At 58.8% G+C, this 16,460-nt stretch overlaps 2 protein-coding genes across 2 annotated transcripts in view; one reads left to right on the top strand and one right to left on the bottom strand.

Annotated features, from left to right (window-relative positions):
* The window catches only part of SLA (Src like adaptor), a 75,582-nt gene extending 67,602 nt beyond the window's left edge, over positions 1–7,980 (bottom strand). Inside the window, exon 1 of the mRNA XM_045861234.1 lies at positions 7,962–7,980. The gene's annotated coding sequence lies outside the window, so the exon portion shown is untranslated. The remainder of the gene's footprint in view (positions 1–7,961) is intronic.
* The window catches only part of TG (thyroglobulin), a 200,618-nt gene extending 184,665 nt beyond the window's left edge, over positions 1–15,953 (top strand). The window contains exons 45-48 of the mRNA XM_045861238.1: positions 349–456; positions 12,933–13,067; positions 14,567–14,757; positions 15,725–15,953. Of these exons, the coding sequence (XP_045717194.1) occupies positions 349–456; positions 12,933–13,067; positions 14,567–14,757; positions 15,725–15,843 (553 nt within the window). The 3' untranslated portion in view covers positions 15,844–15,953. The remainder of the gene's footprint in view (positions 1–348; positions 457–12,932; positions 13,068–14,566; positions 14,758–15,724) is intronic.
* The last annotated feature ends 507 nt before the right edge of the window (positions 15,954–16,460 follow it).

Genomic DNA, 16,460 nt, shown 5'->3' on the forward strand with positions numbered 1-16,460 from the left:
GCACACTATCGTATGTGCTGCTCCACAGGATGTTGTCGCTGTTTTACCATCAAGCGTTTCGCTCCCAAATCCTTAAGCGACACCGATGTGCTGCGAAGTTGCCTGTCGCACAAGTGTCTTGATCCTGGGATGCATCTCCCCGGACACCAGCGTGTGGCCCTGAGTGGCCCTGAGCCAGACTGGCCCGTGCGCCGCGCCCATGGAGCCAGCTGGAGGATTCGAGGGGGGTGTGTGCTCCCTGCGGCTTGGTGGCCGAGGGACCCTCGCCTGGGAGGAGAAGCCTTGGCCCTGCGCAGCTGTCTGTAGGGCTGTGTGTCACCAGACCCCCCCCTGTCCCCCTCCTACCAGGGACTACTTCATCACCTGCCCCGTGATCGACACGGCCAGCCTCTGGGCACGGACGGCCCGAGGGAATGTCTTCATGTACCACGCTCCTGAGAGCTACGGCCACGGCAGGTGAGGTGGCCGCGCGGCTGCAGAGGGCGTTGGCGAGTGAGGGGGGTCTGGTGGGAGGGCCCTGTCGCTTGGGCTCCTGTGACCCCCAGGATGGCAGAGAAAAGAGGGCTGGACCGAGGTACAGGTCCTGACTCGGTGACGTGGGACGTGTCACGTACTCTCTGTGGGCCTCGGTTTCATCATCTGAAACGCGGGTGTAACAGTAACAGCCCCTTGGTGTCACGGGGTTGCAGGGAGGGAAAGCACAGCGACATGGCACAGAAAGTGCAGTAGCAACTACTAACAGGTTCGCCTGCCGGGGAGAAGGCCTCAGTGTCTGGCAACGGAGCACTCAGCCTCGCTTCCAGAATGCCTCTCCACAGCATAACGGTGCAGGGGTAGCAAAAGAAACATTTTGTTTGCACCTACTTTGTGTACCTTTCCCGCTCCCAGAATAGACTTAATGTACCTTATAATAAAATTCCAGCTGCAATAAGATGATCGAAATAGAGAAGAAAAACAGGAGGCAGGAGGAAAAGGAAGTCCACAGGAAGAGAGGGGACACTGGCGGGCACAGAATGTGGCCCTCACTCCTCAGGAGCCGAGGAGAAGGGTAAACAGTAAATAAGAACTAAGGCTGGGTCCCGGCTCCGGCAGCTCAGCAGCGCCCGGGCCTCGGGGAGGCATCCCCAGGTAACCGAGTGTCAGGGCTCAGCGCCCAGGAGATGCCAGGGTCGGGCGGTTTGACTGTATCTGACAGTGGGAGCCCGGATGCTCCAAGGTCACCGATCACCCGTGTCTGGGGTCCATTTTGTGGGTGACAGGGTGGAGCTGGAGCCCCACTGCTCACCAGCTATGCGGTCTCGGGCCGGCTCCTTTGCCTGATTTCGGTGTCCTCATCTACAAAAGGAGGTGAATTATCCAGCTCACACATGGCTTTCACCTGAGTTATTTTGCAACAGTATGGCGTTAACATGCATAATTTCTCACTGCAATCGGCAACGTCTCTATAGTAGGCTTCCTAATAGCCACCTGAAGATACCAGGCCCCGACCTGCAACCTGTAGGAAAACGGGCTTTGCAGACACGGTTAAGTTAAGGACCTGGACGTGGGAAAATTCTCTGGGGCCGCCCTTGGTTGACCCTTGTTAGAGAGGCAGGGAGAGATTCGATACGCACCAGCACCCACCCCCGGGCTGGGATAGCGAGAAATGCCTCCTCCCTCAGAGACCCCGGAGGGAGCACGGCCCTGCGGGCACCTTGTCTGGGCCCAGGGAAACCGATCTTGGGGTTCTGGCCTCCAGAACTTCATGGCAGTAAATTTCTGTTCTTTTAAGCCGCCGAGTTTGGGGTTATCAGTGGCAACAGCCATGGGAAACTGGTGCAGTGCCCAAGGCATGCCAGCTTCCCTGAGGTTTCTCCTGCTTTCTCCTGGTTGCTCGGTTTATACAGCGCCTCACAGCGTGTCCAGGACCTTGGTGAGGTCGGCAGGGTCGGAGTTCATCCCTGTTTTACAGATGAAGAGTCTTGAGTTTCAAGGAGTTCCACACGATGTTCCCAAGGACTAGCAGTGACCTGCCCGTAGCTTCCCTGAGCCCGAGAACTCTTTTTCAACTAAAGCCCATGGTCTCTCTGCTTAGAACAGTTTATAATCTCAACCTCATCTGGCATCTCCATCTGGGCGGTGGGAGGAAAAGGAATGGGCAGGCCAGGGTTCCAGTGAGAAGACATTCAGGAGAAAGGGCGTGAGAGAGGGTGCTGATGGTGTGGGTGGACACGAAAGGAGACCCAGTAATCCCGGGGCCGCCCACGGCCAGGGAGGCCCCATGCGGGCCGGCGTCCGCAGCGTAAGCCCTGGCCGCAGCTTCCGAAGGCCAGGCTCTCGGGAATGCAAGGACGCCCGGGGCACAAGTCCTTCCGTCCGGTTCCCTGCCTCCCTCCCTTCCCAGCAGATGTTACGGCAAAAGGTACAACACTTGGGCAGCAAGTTCATCAAAACCCTGAAAAAATATACACGTGCCTTTCACCACCCAAATGTGCGCTGGCAAAAATGGATACATAAATAAGCAGTGCATCTACAGCCGGAGGTCACAGCCAAGCGAAAGGATCCACGGGATTCCAGCAGGGCCCCATCGTGCTCTGTCCCCCCGCGACTGCCTTTCCCGGGGCTGCCGTCGCCCAGCCCCACAGCGGTTTCCAGGTTTCCAGCGACATGAACGAATGGTCTTGGGGCTCTGGAGGCCAGGATCCCAGCCTCTGACAGCCCCAGGCATTTCCTGGCAGGTAGGGGCTGTCTGCCCCCTCTGCGGCTGTGTCCAAATTGCTCCTCTTTATAGGAGCACCAGTCACGTTAGAGTCAGTGCCCCCTGGGTCTTCATAGCCACGCACCCCAGGGCCCAGGGCCCCTCTGGCATGGGGAGGGGGTGTCCTAGTCGCTCAGGAAGTTGTGTGGAAGGACAGAAGGTGATCCACCTGCCTTACTGGACAGAGCGGGGGCGGGACTGGGGCCTTTCTCACCTGGTGTGCAGGCTCCTGGGGGCTCGGTGTTGCCACCTGCCAAACAGGAGTAGAGGGGCGCCCCCAGGTCTGCAGGGGGAGGGAGCGAGGCAGGGGACCCAGGCCCCCAGCCCCTTTCCAACTGTCTCGTAGCTGAGCCTTGAGAGAAATGTCACGGTCTGCAGTTGAGAGGGTGTGCAAAGCCGGTGCGCTCACCTGGCAGGTGCCCTCTAACTCTCTGTCGTTTTGGGAGGGCGGAGGCATTCGGCACCCCCGACCCATTTTACAGGCGGACACAGTGGTGACGTGAACAGAGGAGGAAAGTATCCTGGTTGCGGCAGGGACCCCGGGTTAGAAACCAGCTCTGGGCCTTATTAGCTCGGTGATCTAGACCAGCCACGTTGCCTCCTCGGTGACTCAGTTTCTTCATCTGTAAAATGGGGGTAAGGAGAGTGGTGCCTACTTCAGAGGGTCCCTGTGGGGATTAACCTGTACAGCAGATGGCTCCTGGCAAACCGTAAGCGCCGAGAGCATCCTTCCTCGCACCCTCCAGGAGGCGTGCCTGCCTGCCTGCCAGCGCCCCGTCCGGCTGCTCTCTCCCCACCGCAGGCACAGGGGGCGCCGTCTACAGAGCAGACACCCGAACCCATGAGTGAGCCCCGGGAGCTAGTTCAGCTCGGTGGCAGGTGTCTCGCACCGTGCCCTGCAGCTGTCACACCTCTCTCATTTATTTCTGGCTCAGGTCTACAGACGTAGGGCGCATGTGCACGCCGTGCATTCCCAGCCATCTGGCTCTCGCCTCCCTCCTCGTGAGCGCTCATTAGCTTTCCTGGCGTGGCTAGTGAGCAAAACCCAACGAATTACCACTTTTTCCCCCGACTGCGGTTAATGACTCACAGAGGAGTGGGGCTCTGTAACGGCTCACCTCGGTTACAGACGGGATTTTTGTCTCTGAAATGGAGGGACGAACCCTGGGAGGAAAGTCTGGACTCATTTCGAATGGGGGGAGGGGCGGGGTAGGACTCTCGGGACTAACAGTCTAGCCAGGCTCCACGGAGGATGTCAGTCCGCTCTTTGACTTGGGCAGAGGTGGCTCCGTGCGGTGGGAGAACACACTTGTTGAGGTTAATTCCATCTCTCCCACTGTGAGTGTTCTTCGTGTGAGCAGGTGCCTGCACCTCAATTTTCTTACCTATAAAATGGGTGAAGATTCTGAGTGTGAAGATTCAAGTCAATGAATGTTAAACAAATCAAAGGCACATTGTAGCCGTCCAATATTGGTTCTTTTCCCTTTAGGAAAAATGAGGTTCTAAGAAGAAAAAAAACTTAAAGGGACAGAGTAGGCAGTCATGTTCCATGTTTCTAAGCTGTCCCAACCCCGGAAAACAGCCGTAAATTCTAGACGGAGGACATTCTGTACAGCACTGCGTTTGTGTTCGAAACAGTTCCGTGCATTCCAGGGGCTTTTAACATTCTGATTCAGAATATTATCTTTCTCGTCAACCGTCTGGGTGTTGGAATTAGCAAACCAAAGAAAATAATCCTTGGTGGCTGGATTCTTGAATTGGGCCCATTGGTCTGGCCACACCCTGTGTCGTGAACAAGGTTATTTCCGAGTAAAGAGAGAAGCCCGCCATGTCCTGAACCTGACCACGCCAGCCTGGAGATCCGGGTAAGCTTCTGGTGTGCGTTCTGTTCCGCTCCGAGTCAGCAGATATTTACCCCTGCCTTCTGTGCCTCTGGTCCCCTTCTAGACCCTGGAGACAGAACGGCTGGCGGGACAGCCTCCAGGGACTGGCGCCGCGTCGGGGACCGACCGGGGCTGATGAGTGTCCAGCGATAGGATGGGGTGCAGGGAACAGGCAGCACGGAGCACCTGAGTACGCAGGGCTCCTGCAGACCACCGCCCTGGGGAGGGGGCGGGGAAAGGCCTGTCATGCTTGAGGGTGGAGGAGGAGGCCAGGAGGTGGAGTCTGTTGAAGAAAGGGGAAGTGGTTGGTGATTCAGGGGGCAAAAAGGGTCTTGTAGTTCCCATGGAGGTTTATAAACAAGAATGTGCAAAAAAGCAGTGTCTTATCTGAGTGTGATGGAAAGGCACTGGAGATTTTTAAGAAGACACAGTATACAGAATGCCCATTGGTCTTTTCTCGCACATTCAAAACGCAGCTCTGTAAAAGCCAAGTGTCTTTTTAAAGTAGGATGTAGACTAGAAACCCCAATTTCCCATGCAATGGTCAGTCAGTTCATCGGAAAGTCCAGTTAAAGTGGGGACTCGTGGAAAATGAGTGAGATATAGGGTTCCACCTCCCACCTTCGGGTTTCACCCTAAGCACGCACGCGTGTTCAGCCGGCATTGCTTCGGCCCAGGGCCAGAGGCGTGAGCAGGTGGATGCCGTTTGGAGCTCTCCACTTGAATTCCTTGCAAAAGCAGAGACGTAATGCATGGTCGGTGACTGCCAGCCTTGCTTTCTTGAAAGTAGGGCATCCGCGTGATACGTGATTAAGCTCTCGGATTGCAATAACAAACACGACGGGGTGAACAGTCAGAGACGAACACAGTTGGCTCTGGGTAAACACTGAGCTTCCTGGTGGGAATGATGTTTTGGGCCAGGAAAGTTCAGCTCTGTGGCTCTTCTGAGCCACAGTTCCCCGTGCTTTATGTCGGGAATAAAAGGTCCGGGTTAATCCAGCAAGGCCACGGAAAGCTTCGGTGGCGCTGCCAGACGATAAATCACCCCGCTCCGCTGGGCTTTGGGGAATTAGGGAAATATTGCAAGCATTTCACTTGGGGCAGGAGGTGGGACCGTAGTATTTTAAGTAAATTGGGGAGCTCATTTTTTAAAGGAATTGCGTAGGAACCCTTTTGGAGAACAGAAGTGGTTGGTCCATAATTCACAGGCAGAATTGGAAGTTTTGCACGTTAGGTGTGTCCAGCGAGAAGCACTCGGGCAGGCTGCTCCATGCAAGTGAGTTAGCAAAGTTTCGGCCCCTGGACAGAGAAGCCTGGGAAGCAGGGGGATTTTCATTCCCCTGGTTCCCGCATTTCCTTTGGAGGAAGTTACCCAGAGATGCCAGCTGGAGATAAGAAGGGGAGCCTGTTTTATGGGAATGAGGTCAATAAACTTCCTCCTACAGACGGAACAACAGGGAAAGAAGTTTCTGGAACAACAGGCTCTCCAACTGGTCTAATCAGATGGGCTACAGTGAGGGGCCTTCTCGCAGCCTAAGCCTCTGGAACCCATTTTCCGTAGAAGAACCACATCCATCGTGCAAGAAAGAGCCTGCCCTCTAGCTCCCCTCACCTCAAGGGTGGCCCAGCTCAACCCGTCTTCCCAGCTCAGCTCCTTGTGTCAGCATGGCCAAGGGCGAGTGCGTTCTTTGGTGACACCATCTCAGTCACAGTGCTCCCTAATTAGCTCCTGGTGTTCACCAGTGAGGGTCCCTGGTGCTGGCGGCAGAGCTCTCGGCAGAGGCTGGTGCAATGAATAACCTCTGCAGTGTGTGGCCCCACCTGCAGGATTGAAGGAGAGTGGGGTGGCTGAGAGGTAAGGTGGGGCGGGGGGGGGGTGTCATGTACAAAGGACCAGCCTCTGCCTTTCCTGGACAACTCGGGGACCCTGAGATTTGTCACTTCCAATCTTTATTCTCCTACTGCTCCAGGAATGGCTCTACAGGAAAGGCAGCTTGCAAATCGCCTACTTAGAAAAGGCCGATGTCCCCGTCCCCTTTAAGAGGTGGCCCTCAATTCCTGTGGCCTCAGTGATCACACCTTTGACAGAACCGGAACCGGAAGGACCTTAGCGAGCATGTCCTTTTGTAATTCCAAGACGCTCAGTTTTTCTGGACCAGGAACAATTCCAGTTTCACCTTGCAGCGTCGTGACGCACTTCTCGGCACAACGCACGAGGCCCGGAGTGCTGGGGGCTGTGACGTGTCGTGGCGGCTCCCAGGCAGCCACCCCCTCGCCCAGTCACAACTCCTGTCCCCGCCCCACACAGAGCACAGAACCCGCTCCACGCCGTCACACACTCTGGGTCTCTGCCCGAAACACCCCACCCCCCAGGGCCCCCGGCTGAACCCCTGCTCCCGTGCCGGGGCCTAAGTCAGCTGGGATTTCATCTCTCTGACCTTCTATACAGTCCTCTCCATCTCCTCGTCTGAAACAAATAATACCACCTCTCTCTCTCCTTTTAGGGCCCTTTGTAAATATTTCTATCATTCGATATCTGTCTATCTGTCACTTTATCAATCATACAGCTCACGGCATTTTGAGTTGTGTTTTTTTTTAAATGCTGACTACTTCGCATTTCGTGTTAGGCCGCAGCTCCCTCCCAGAGTATCTGGCGTACCCTCCTTTCTCCCCAGCACCGCTCAGAGGGGACCCACGGTGAGCTTCTGCCCAGCGTGGCCCCAGAGCAGTCTTGTCCCGACACCCTGTGTCCGGCCACCGTCCTCTCCGAACTACATTCGCGTCCTGAGACGGAACCGCACACAGCCGCCCCTCGGGCCACGTGGCTGGTCAGCTCTTCCCAGCCTGGCCAACTGTCACGTTGCCAGCATGGGCCAGTCCTCCTCGGGCGGCCGTCTGTACGGCGTAAAGGAGAGCCACGCACCCTGTCTCTACGAGCCTCTGGTGGCACCACGCGGGGGGCTGATCGGACCCGTCGGACAGATAGAAACCCCAGGGCTCAGAGCGCCGGCGCTGGGAGGGGGGCTTCAGCCCAGCCCACCCGGCTTGGGCAGGGGGCGTCCCCAGCCCCGCACACACGTCTGACAGTGAGAAGGCCCAGACCTGGCCGGAGAACGGGACAGGCAGCCGTCAGACTGGGGAAGATCTGACCCAAGACCGCGGACGACCGCTGAAAGCTACTGAGTGAGACCAGCAGGACACACGCCTGTACCACTGCAGCGGGTTTGTGTGTCCGACCGGTCAGCGACCAGACGCGGTGCAGCGCGGAGAGGCCGAGTCCACGTGCAGGGACCGTCTGCCCCCAGACGTCACACGCGCCGCTATCGAGTTCCTCCTGTTACCTGGTCAGGCCCGGTGTTTGCTCCCGCGTCTCCTCCCGCTGGGGCTGCATCCGGGTCCCCTGTTCTCCCCGCAGAGGGTCCTGCGGCTCCCAGCCAGGGCCCAGACTCCCTGCAGGCTCCGTCCTCCGCCCCCAAATGCCGTCACCCGAGGTTCCCGCCGCCTGTCCCTCCTCCAGATGTCTGCCTTAAGCTGCTCAAAATAACTCCGGCATCCTGATAACGATCAGCCCTGCCGAGGGAAAAACAAAACGGAAGCCCTCGAGCACAGCGCATCAGACGTACTGGAATGCCAGGCCTGGCCCCCGCAGCCGTGCTGTGCGGCCTTCCTGGGTCACCCACCGGCGGCGGTGGGCCGGCGCTGGGTCCCACCGGTTCGCGAGAGCCAACGTGCATGTCTTTCTCCAGCTCTGTGTTCTGTGACATCTGTTCATAATTTGAAATCGTCTATGGCGGGAGTGTTGACACCGTGGAAAGGGCACATGTGACAGAGGAGGACCTCTCACCACGCCGCCCTGCAGACCAGCCATCAGATGGGCACCAGCCCGCCTCTGGCGCAGCTCTTCCTGAGAACGTGATCGATGCCACGTCACCTCACCTGACAGAGACGCACATGTGCCATGTCACGCCGCTGCCCATGCAATACCAAGGAACTGGCGGCCTTCTGAAACCCTGCAATGGACCCCCCAGGTTAAAGACCGCCCCACCCCCATTCTTCAGCTTTCAGGTATTTCTTCTCCCAGGAAACATGGAAAAATACATAGGCATGTGAGCCAGAACCTGGGCCAGAGATTTGAAATATTTTATTGCAAAACCTAATTCAGTGTTTATATGCATGAATGTGTCACCATTTTACAGATAGGGACACTGAGGCCCAGAGAGGTTATGTGTCTTGTTGAAGATTTTCCAGACACTAGGCCATCGACTTAGGATTTGAACTGAGGACACTGGTCTTAAAAGTTTGTCTCTGTCCGTTCAAAAAGCAGCTTTCTTCGGAAGAAGCGGTAGACAAGGTCACTGTGCGGGGGGGGGGGCAGAAGGACGCCCCCCAAAGTGCCCACATCCTAATCCTCTGACCCTGTGACTCTGTGACCTTCCTCGGCAAAGGGACTCGGTGGATGCGGTCGAGGTGAAGGACCGTGAGACAGCGGACTGTCCGGGGTCGTCTCGGTGGGCCCAGTCTCACGACGTGGTCCTTGATGGCAGGAGAGAGCAGCAGAGGACACTGTCGGAGAGTGAGGCGTGGCGTGCGAAGGACCGGACCCCCTTGCTGGCTCTGAGGAAGGGGGCTGCGGGTGGTGGCTGCCGGACGCTCGGGATGGCCTCCGGTCTACAGCCCGGGAGGAAGGGGGAACTTGGGCCCTCCAGCTCCAGGAACTGACTCTTGTCGCAACCCCCATGGGGAGGCGGGTCCTGCTCAAGGCCTCCAGAAGGCATGACACTGATTTCAGCCCAGTGAGATGGAGGCGGGACTTGCGGCCTCCAGAAACTCCGAGGTAGTGTGTGTGTGTGTCCTTTGAAGCGACCGTGCACATGGTGACTTCTTAAGGCAGCAGTGAAGCGAACACAGCACTTTCCATAAAGGGCCTCATCAGAAAAGGGCCATTTCCCCTTCCACCCACCGGGAGAGGAAGGAGCAGGCCCTGGGGGTTCAGCAGAGGCGGTCCCCATTGCTTCCCCGGTTTCCCTGCTGCCGGCTGCAAGGGGGCAGCTCTGAGGAGGTGCAGACTTCCACGGGACCAGTGGTGACGTTGGGAGAGGAAACCCACGCAGTGAGGCTGGTGGGGGCAGCAGGCCTTGGAGCCACAGCCTGGGGCTGAAGTCCTGGCATCGCCCTTCGTAGCTGTGGGGCCTTGCCAGAAAACAGCCTCTGTGAGCCCACGTTTCGTCCCGTGCAAAAACTCAGCTAACGACTCCCATGATACCTGTGTATGGGGGCCTGGAGGTAGTACGGGTGGAAGTGATTTTTCACCTGCGCCGTGTGGGTTTGTGTGAGATGGGGCTTCTCTGGGCCTTGTCACAACCTCCATCTTCCTGGCACTCTTTGCTCTGTGTTCCCTTTCCCTTTGCAGACCTTCCAACAACGCTCAGAACTCAGCTCCTGAGTATCTTTCGGTGACCCTCGGTGCCCGGCCCACAGGGAGAGTCCGCAGAGCACAGAGCGAGGCCAGGACCCTCCGCTCTGAATCCCAGCTCCCCAGGTCTCCGGCGTGTCCCTTCTCTCTCCTGAGCCTCGCTGCCTGGAAGGCAGGCAGGCGATGCATGCACGGGCCTGCTAGTCCTGGATGTCGGTGTTCAGAGGCCTCCCAGGTCCCTGGCGCATCGCAGGTGCGGCTCGGGAACCGGCAGCTGTGACAGGCTGAGCAGAGCTGGCGGCGGAACAGGCCAGCTGGGCACCCACGGGATCGGCTCTTCTCTGAGCTCGAACACAACAGTCCTGGCTCTGGGCGTGGGGTCTGCCCTTCAGGCCCCAGGAGCCTGCACATTTTTATGGCCCGGCCCCTTCCTGCTTTCCTCTCGGGAGCAAAGCCGACCCCACTCTGAGGGGGCCCAGGGTGCCTGGCGATGCAGTGCTGCACCCTGTGGTTCCTACTCTCCCATCCCGACCGACTGCAGCTGGTCCTGAAGGTCACACACGTCCCCTCTCCCTCCTACAAGGCCCCCCGGTGTCAGGGCCCTGTGTGGACACAGTACTACTACACCCGTTATCATGCCTGGCCTTGGTAAAGGCAGTTTTTTTTTGAGGAGTGACCACATGCTGTGGCTGGTTCGGTCTGGTTTTTCATGACGAGGAAACTGAGACGTAGAGAAGTCAGATGACATCCAGTTATATGGGCAGTAAGCGGCTGAGCTGAGTCTCAGCTGAGTGACTCAGGCTGCTGCCTGTCACGTGTACACCTGGTGATAACGCTCGTGGTCCTAGGCGGCGTTCCGGCTCTTGAATCCCTCAGAAGTCCCCTGGCTATCGGGCCCCAGCCCCATCCCTGTTGGTCCCCACAGTCTCTAGCCTCGCTCGAGAACCCCCTTTCCTAGTCTGGGGGGACCGCAGGGAATCACTCTGAGTCAGAGTCAGAGCTACAGCCACGCTGCGTGTTCACCAAGCGTCCTCCTTCATGCTCGGCCACTCTCTGCCCGACCTGCTTTTACCTGGGCGCCAGCCAGTGTGAGGCTGTCCCCAGGGCACCTGTCCACCGGGTGCTCCGCACCTCCTACCGTGCAGAGGAGACGCGCTGGCGACCCTCTGCGCCCTGCTCAGGGTTTCTGCTGTTACCTGGGTGACGGCCGGTTGCACCAGGGAGGAGGAAGAGCTGGGCCACGCTGCGTTTGCCTTCGAGGCGCCCACTCCACACACCATCTTGCCCCGGTTTCCCCATCGTCCCCGTGAAGCGGGCATTCAGACACCCGTTCCACGGACGAGGACGCAGGGGATCGGGGAGGTCTGGTAACTTGGCAGATGTCACCCACCTGAACGCAGAGGAAGGAGCCACGCCCCTGGGCCTTTCGCTGGCGTCGTGCTTCCCAGCAACGCCCCTGATCTGACTCCGTCATTCAACTTCCCGTGTGTCTCTGGGTAAACGGAGAAACTTCTCCGGACCTGGTGTTCCTTGTCTGAAAAATTAGAGACTGGCTCTTGAGATAAGTTCGGGGCCAACTACAAGGTCAGAAAACACAGTCTTCACCTAAGACCACGTCCGTTCTGGCCCCGAGTGCAAGTTCAAAGGGGTCCCCGCACCACCCTCAGTTTGATCATTCACTAGCAGGTCACACAGACCTCCCCGGGAGCCGCTGTGCTGGTGGGGACGGTTTTCACGGGGAAGGGTGCAGACTCGGGTCAGCAGAGGAAGAGCGGCATGGTCGGAGCCCGGGCTGGGGGCGGGGTTCCCAACACAAAGCTCCGTCGCTGTCTCTTGTGGAATTAGGAGGGGCCGCCCTTTCTCGATGCTGATGCGTGACAGCACACACTGAGTAGTGCCACTCAGGAGACGCGCCTGAACTTGGTGTTTGAAGGTTTCACTGGGGACTCACTAGGCAGGCGTGATTGGTTGGTTGGTTGGTTGGTTGATGGCCCAGGTGGTTAATCTCAGTCTGCAGGTTGGCTGGGACTGTGTGACTCAGATCCCCCATCCTAAGTCGCACGGTCGGTGTTTCGGCACGGCCAGCCCCCACCCTACCACGGTAGGATGTGGTCGCACGTACCAGGCGATCTGGTGAGGCCAGCCTATTCCTAAACAGAGACACTTCCATCAAGGATGACATCGATCCCCGCCCCCCCCCGACACTGGACAAAGGCCAGACCTCTCTCTGGGGAAAGCCAGATTCTTTACGGTTCAGCTATAAAGCCCCTCCCAGCGCCCACACTCTCCCTGTGTTCAGTCCCAGGGCCCCACGCACCCCTGGGCTGGTCCTCCCAGTGCCAGCTCCAGCTCCATCCACTCAAACCACTCGTCTGGCCTCCACAGCTTCATCTCCTCCCTGCCTGCAGCTTGTTAGGTACTCGTTCCGCCATAGACCACACTTACATTTAGCGGCTGGCCGCTATGTGCAGGCCCTGTACCAGGGTGGGCCGCACGGGCGCCTGCGTGCTGTGCGTGAACAAGGGCTGGCGCAGAGAAGGGCTCAGACTATAGGCCACTCCGAACTAACAGGTGTTCGGCTGATACCGTAAGTCCCGTGGCTGGAGCACGGTCAGAGGAACGTTCTCTCGGACAACCACTTAGAGGACTGTTCCCAGAGACTTGGGCGACCAGCGCGGCGTTTGCTTTAACCTACAGGCCACAGGCCCGCCCCGCGGGGGCCGCCGCACGGAAGGTCCAGCCAGACCGCAGCTGACCCAGGCACTGAACGGAAGCCTAAACGCGAAGAGAGGAAAGTCCCCATCTGGGGAGGAATGTTGGTTTCCAGATCATCTGGTTTTTCCAGAAGTGTACTGCCCTCGTCACCTTTGCTTCTCCTCCTTTCCACGTGTTTTCTCAGCCTGGAGTTGCTGGCCGACGTCCAGTACGCCTTCGGACTGCCCTTTCACCCTGCCTACGAGGGGCGGTTCACCCGGGAGGAGAGAGGCGTGTCCCTGCAGATCATGCAGTACTTGTCCAACTTCGTCCGCTCCGGGTGAGTGGCCCGTGTGCACCCCAATGCCCTCATGCGCTCCCCTGCCCCCCACACTGCACACAGGGGCCCTGGTTGGCATGGACAGCTCCGTGTCTGCCTCTCTCCACTGGGCAGTCGCCTGCCCCTGGTCTCTCTGGCTCGGCCTCCCCTTTCCGGCCAAAACTTCCTTTGCGTAGGTTCATCTCGGCAAAGCAAGGTTTCAGTCTGACTCTGGCTTGTTCAGCCGCATTTGACGGCCCCTGACCAGGGTTTCTCAGCGCCAGCCCTGCGGACCCCGGGGCTGGGCAGCTGTCTGTGCTGGGGGCCGTCCCGGGCCCCGTAGGCTGCTTGGCCTGCACTCACGCCGTCCCCACCGTGAGCACTGCAGCTGTCTGGGACACCGCCAGGTGTCCCCTGGAAGGCAGAGTCACCCCGAGCTGAGAACCACCGTGTTGGATCATCAGATTAAGTGAAAAAGCCCCAGACTCATCCTCCTCTGCCGCCAGCCGCCCCCGCACGCCTGTCCTCCAGCCCTGGTAGCAGGCCGGCTGCTCCGCCTCCCGGGTTGTCTCCTGCTGCCCCTCCCACCGGCAGCCTGCCTCTGTCCCTTCGCCCCCTTGCCGCACACGCATTGGTCCCCTAGCACGGTCCCGGGACCCCCGGAAAGGTAAAAGGTCAATAAGTCACGTTTCAGAGATAAGCCACTGGCAGTCAGAAACGAAAAACCCAACCCCAATTAAAAGCAGGACAACAGAGAACTTGACACAGTATTTTGGGGGAGTTAGATGGAAAAGCCTTTCTTTTAACTTGGAATTTGAAAATGTTTCACTGCGGATGTGACACGGAAACTGGGCCTTAGGGGAAGGGAGGGATCCTCAGGTAGGGCGCCGAGGACAGAGGGCACTCCGGGGGAGGGGCGTGTGGGAGCCCGGGCAGGGGCGAGAGACGCCCCTGGCCTGCTGAATGTCAGACGGTCAGGTGGGGCTGGGGTGCGGCTAGCGTCAGCGGCGGGGGGGCGGCTACGCCAGGAGGGGGTTCTGGGTGACAAGTCTGAGAAGGAGCCTGTTTCGGGGGGCATGTGACATCCTCTTTCCAAAGGAAGTTGACCTGCAGGTGGCAGGCGCATTTGCCTGGCTCGAGGCCCTCCCTCCCTCCCCCCCAGGCCTGGGGCAGACAGAGGTGTCCCGGAGACTGGCCTCGGGGTCCAGATTAAAGGACCCCAGGGCAGCCAGGGGCACAGCGGCCTCCTGAGCGCTCAGAAGCCCAGAAGGGCACAGCCAGGTCCTGAGTGGGGTGCTGCTGGGTTGTGACCTCCGGTCTTCCTCTCCTAGAGATGGCCCGAGGGCGCGAATCCCAGGCCGTCACGCCTTTAGCCATCTGTGGCGCAGCAGTTACATCCTGCGGGACCCCCGCAGAGGTGCGAGCGGGCCGTGAGACCATGTGCGGGTGGAAGTGATCCCCAGTGATGAAAGGAAAGACAGGCTTCCTTCACGGGTGTCTCGCTCTTCCCCTTCTCCCAGAAACCCCAACTACCCGCATGAGTTCTCGCGGAAGGCGCCTGAGTTTGCAGCCCCCTGGCCCGACTTCGTCCCTGGTGCCGACGGCGAGAACTACAAGGAGTTCAGCGCCCTGCTCCCCAACCGCCGGGGCCTGAAAAGGGCCGACTGCTCGTTCTGGTCCAAGTACATCAGGTCCCTGAAGGCACCTGCAGGTAGGGGAGCCTGGAGCAGGTGGGGCCAGGTGGAGGGCGGGCAGGTGGTCGATGCTTGCCGTTTCCTGCACACGCTGCGTGTTAGCTGAGCGTGCTGGAGCCACCCGGTCACTGGGGGGCCGTCAGCACAGCTGCCTCCCGTGAGGAGCTCCCAGTCTGGGCACTCCTCTTTGCCAAGGGCCTCCTGTTCTGCTGGGGGCAGGAGGGGGATGCGAGAGAGAGAGAGAGAGAGGACACTGTGGGGTGGGGGGGCTGTGGGACAGTTGAGTAGGGAGCCAGCCTGCTGCATTGATGTCCGGAGAGAAGGTAGGATCTTGAGCCTCCTCCTCCTCGCTGCCCTTGAAGGGCTGGGTAAAGCAGCTTGGAGAGGGAGCTCTGGCCAGGGGAGAAGCGGGGATTCTACCCCTTCCTGTTGAAGTGGACTTCCTGTCAAAGAGAACTTCCTGTTGAAGAGGTGCTAAGGGGACAACGGGAACCGTAACAAGGCCACTGGGAGTATCAAGATACAAGCAATGCCCTTCAGAAGCTTTGAGGGGGGGGCGGGGAGGGACCGAACCCAGTGACTGGCCTTGAGCTTCCTGGTGCTGGCCGGAAGTCTGCCCGGAGCCAGGGCTGGGAAGTCTTCTCAGGGAGGGGTACTGGGGTGAGTGTTTCACAACGGCAGGAGGTCTTCATGCAGAGATCCCGTAAGAGTGGAGCACTCATCAGGGAAGTGACCTTGTCCAGTACCTGTTGGCCGCTCAACCCTGCTTTTACCTTCTAAGACCCAGAGGCGGTCTGTCGTCAATGCACCCAAGTCCCATTACACCCTCCGCTCGTCCCTACGGCCAGGCAATCTGGAAATGCCCTCTGTAGGACGTCAGCAGGGAGCACCCCTCAGAGGCTTGGGTCTCTCCGGGTCAGAGAGAGAGTGATGAGGGAGGAAAGCCCGGACCCGGATGGGATCAGCCTTGCCCCCGTGTTTCAGACGAAGCCGAGGATGGGCTGTCCGCACGCAGTGAGGAGGAGGAGCCGCCGGCGGGCTCTGGCCCGAGAGAAGACCTCCTGGACCTCCCAGATCCAGGCTCCAAGAGCTACAGCAAGTGACCAGCCCCTGGCGCCTCCACCCATTCTGCTGACCCCCCCATCCCACCCCAGGCTGCCACCCCGGGCACCTCATTGTCTAAAACAGCCACCAGCCCTCAATAAAGTGCCTACTTGCAGTCACACAATGGTGACTCTGATTTCTTCATTCAAAGCTATCCTTGGGAAATGCCAAACTGTGGCTTAATAATCTTCCAGTCTTACCCCATCTTCCTGTGGTTTGCACCCCGGGCTGCTCTCTGCCACTTGCTTCCAACAGATATTTCTGTAGCGTCCTCTGTGCACCAGGTTCTGTGCTGTGTGCTGGGAAAGCAAGAGGCCCGCCCTCCAGCAGGAGAGGAGAGCAGCTGAACAGACACCAGACCCAGGGACCCAGCGAGGGCAGGCCCAGAGTCCTGCCTGCGTGTTAGAAAGGGCTCTGCTGTGAAGGTTCCAGAAAGGAGGTCAGAGAGCCGCTAGGATGGCGCAGTATTCTGAGCAAGAGGCGATGAGCTGAACCGAGGCAGAGTGGGGAGGAATGGGGCGAGGGGCGTGTCTGAGAGAACCCTCTAGGAAGAGGAATTGCCAGGACTTCACTGAATGTGAGGGGCGTGTGCAAGGAGGTGGGGTCAGGACCCGGC

This window comes from Phyllostomus hastatus, unplaced genomic scaffold (genome assembly GCF_019186645.2).
Source record: "Phyllostomus hastatus isolate PE091 unplaced genomic scaffold, TTU_PhHast_1.1 phas_scaffold_21, whole genome shotgun sequence".
Classification (NCBI taxonomy): domain Eukaryota; kingdom Metazoa; phylum Chordata; class Mammalia; order Chiroptera; family Phyllostomidae; genus Phyllostomus; species Phyllostomus hastatus.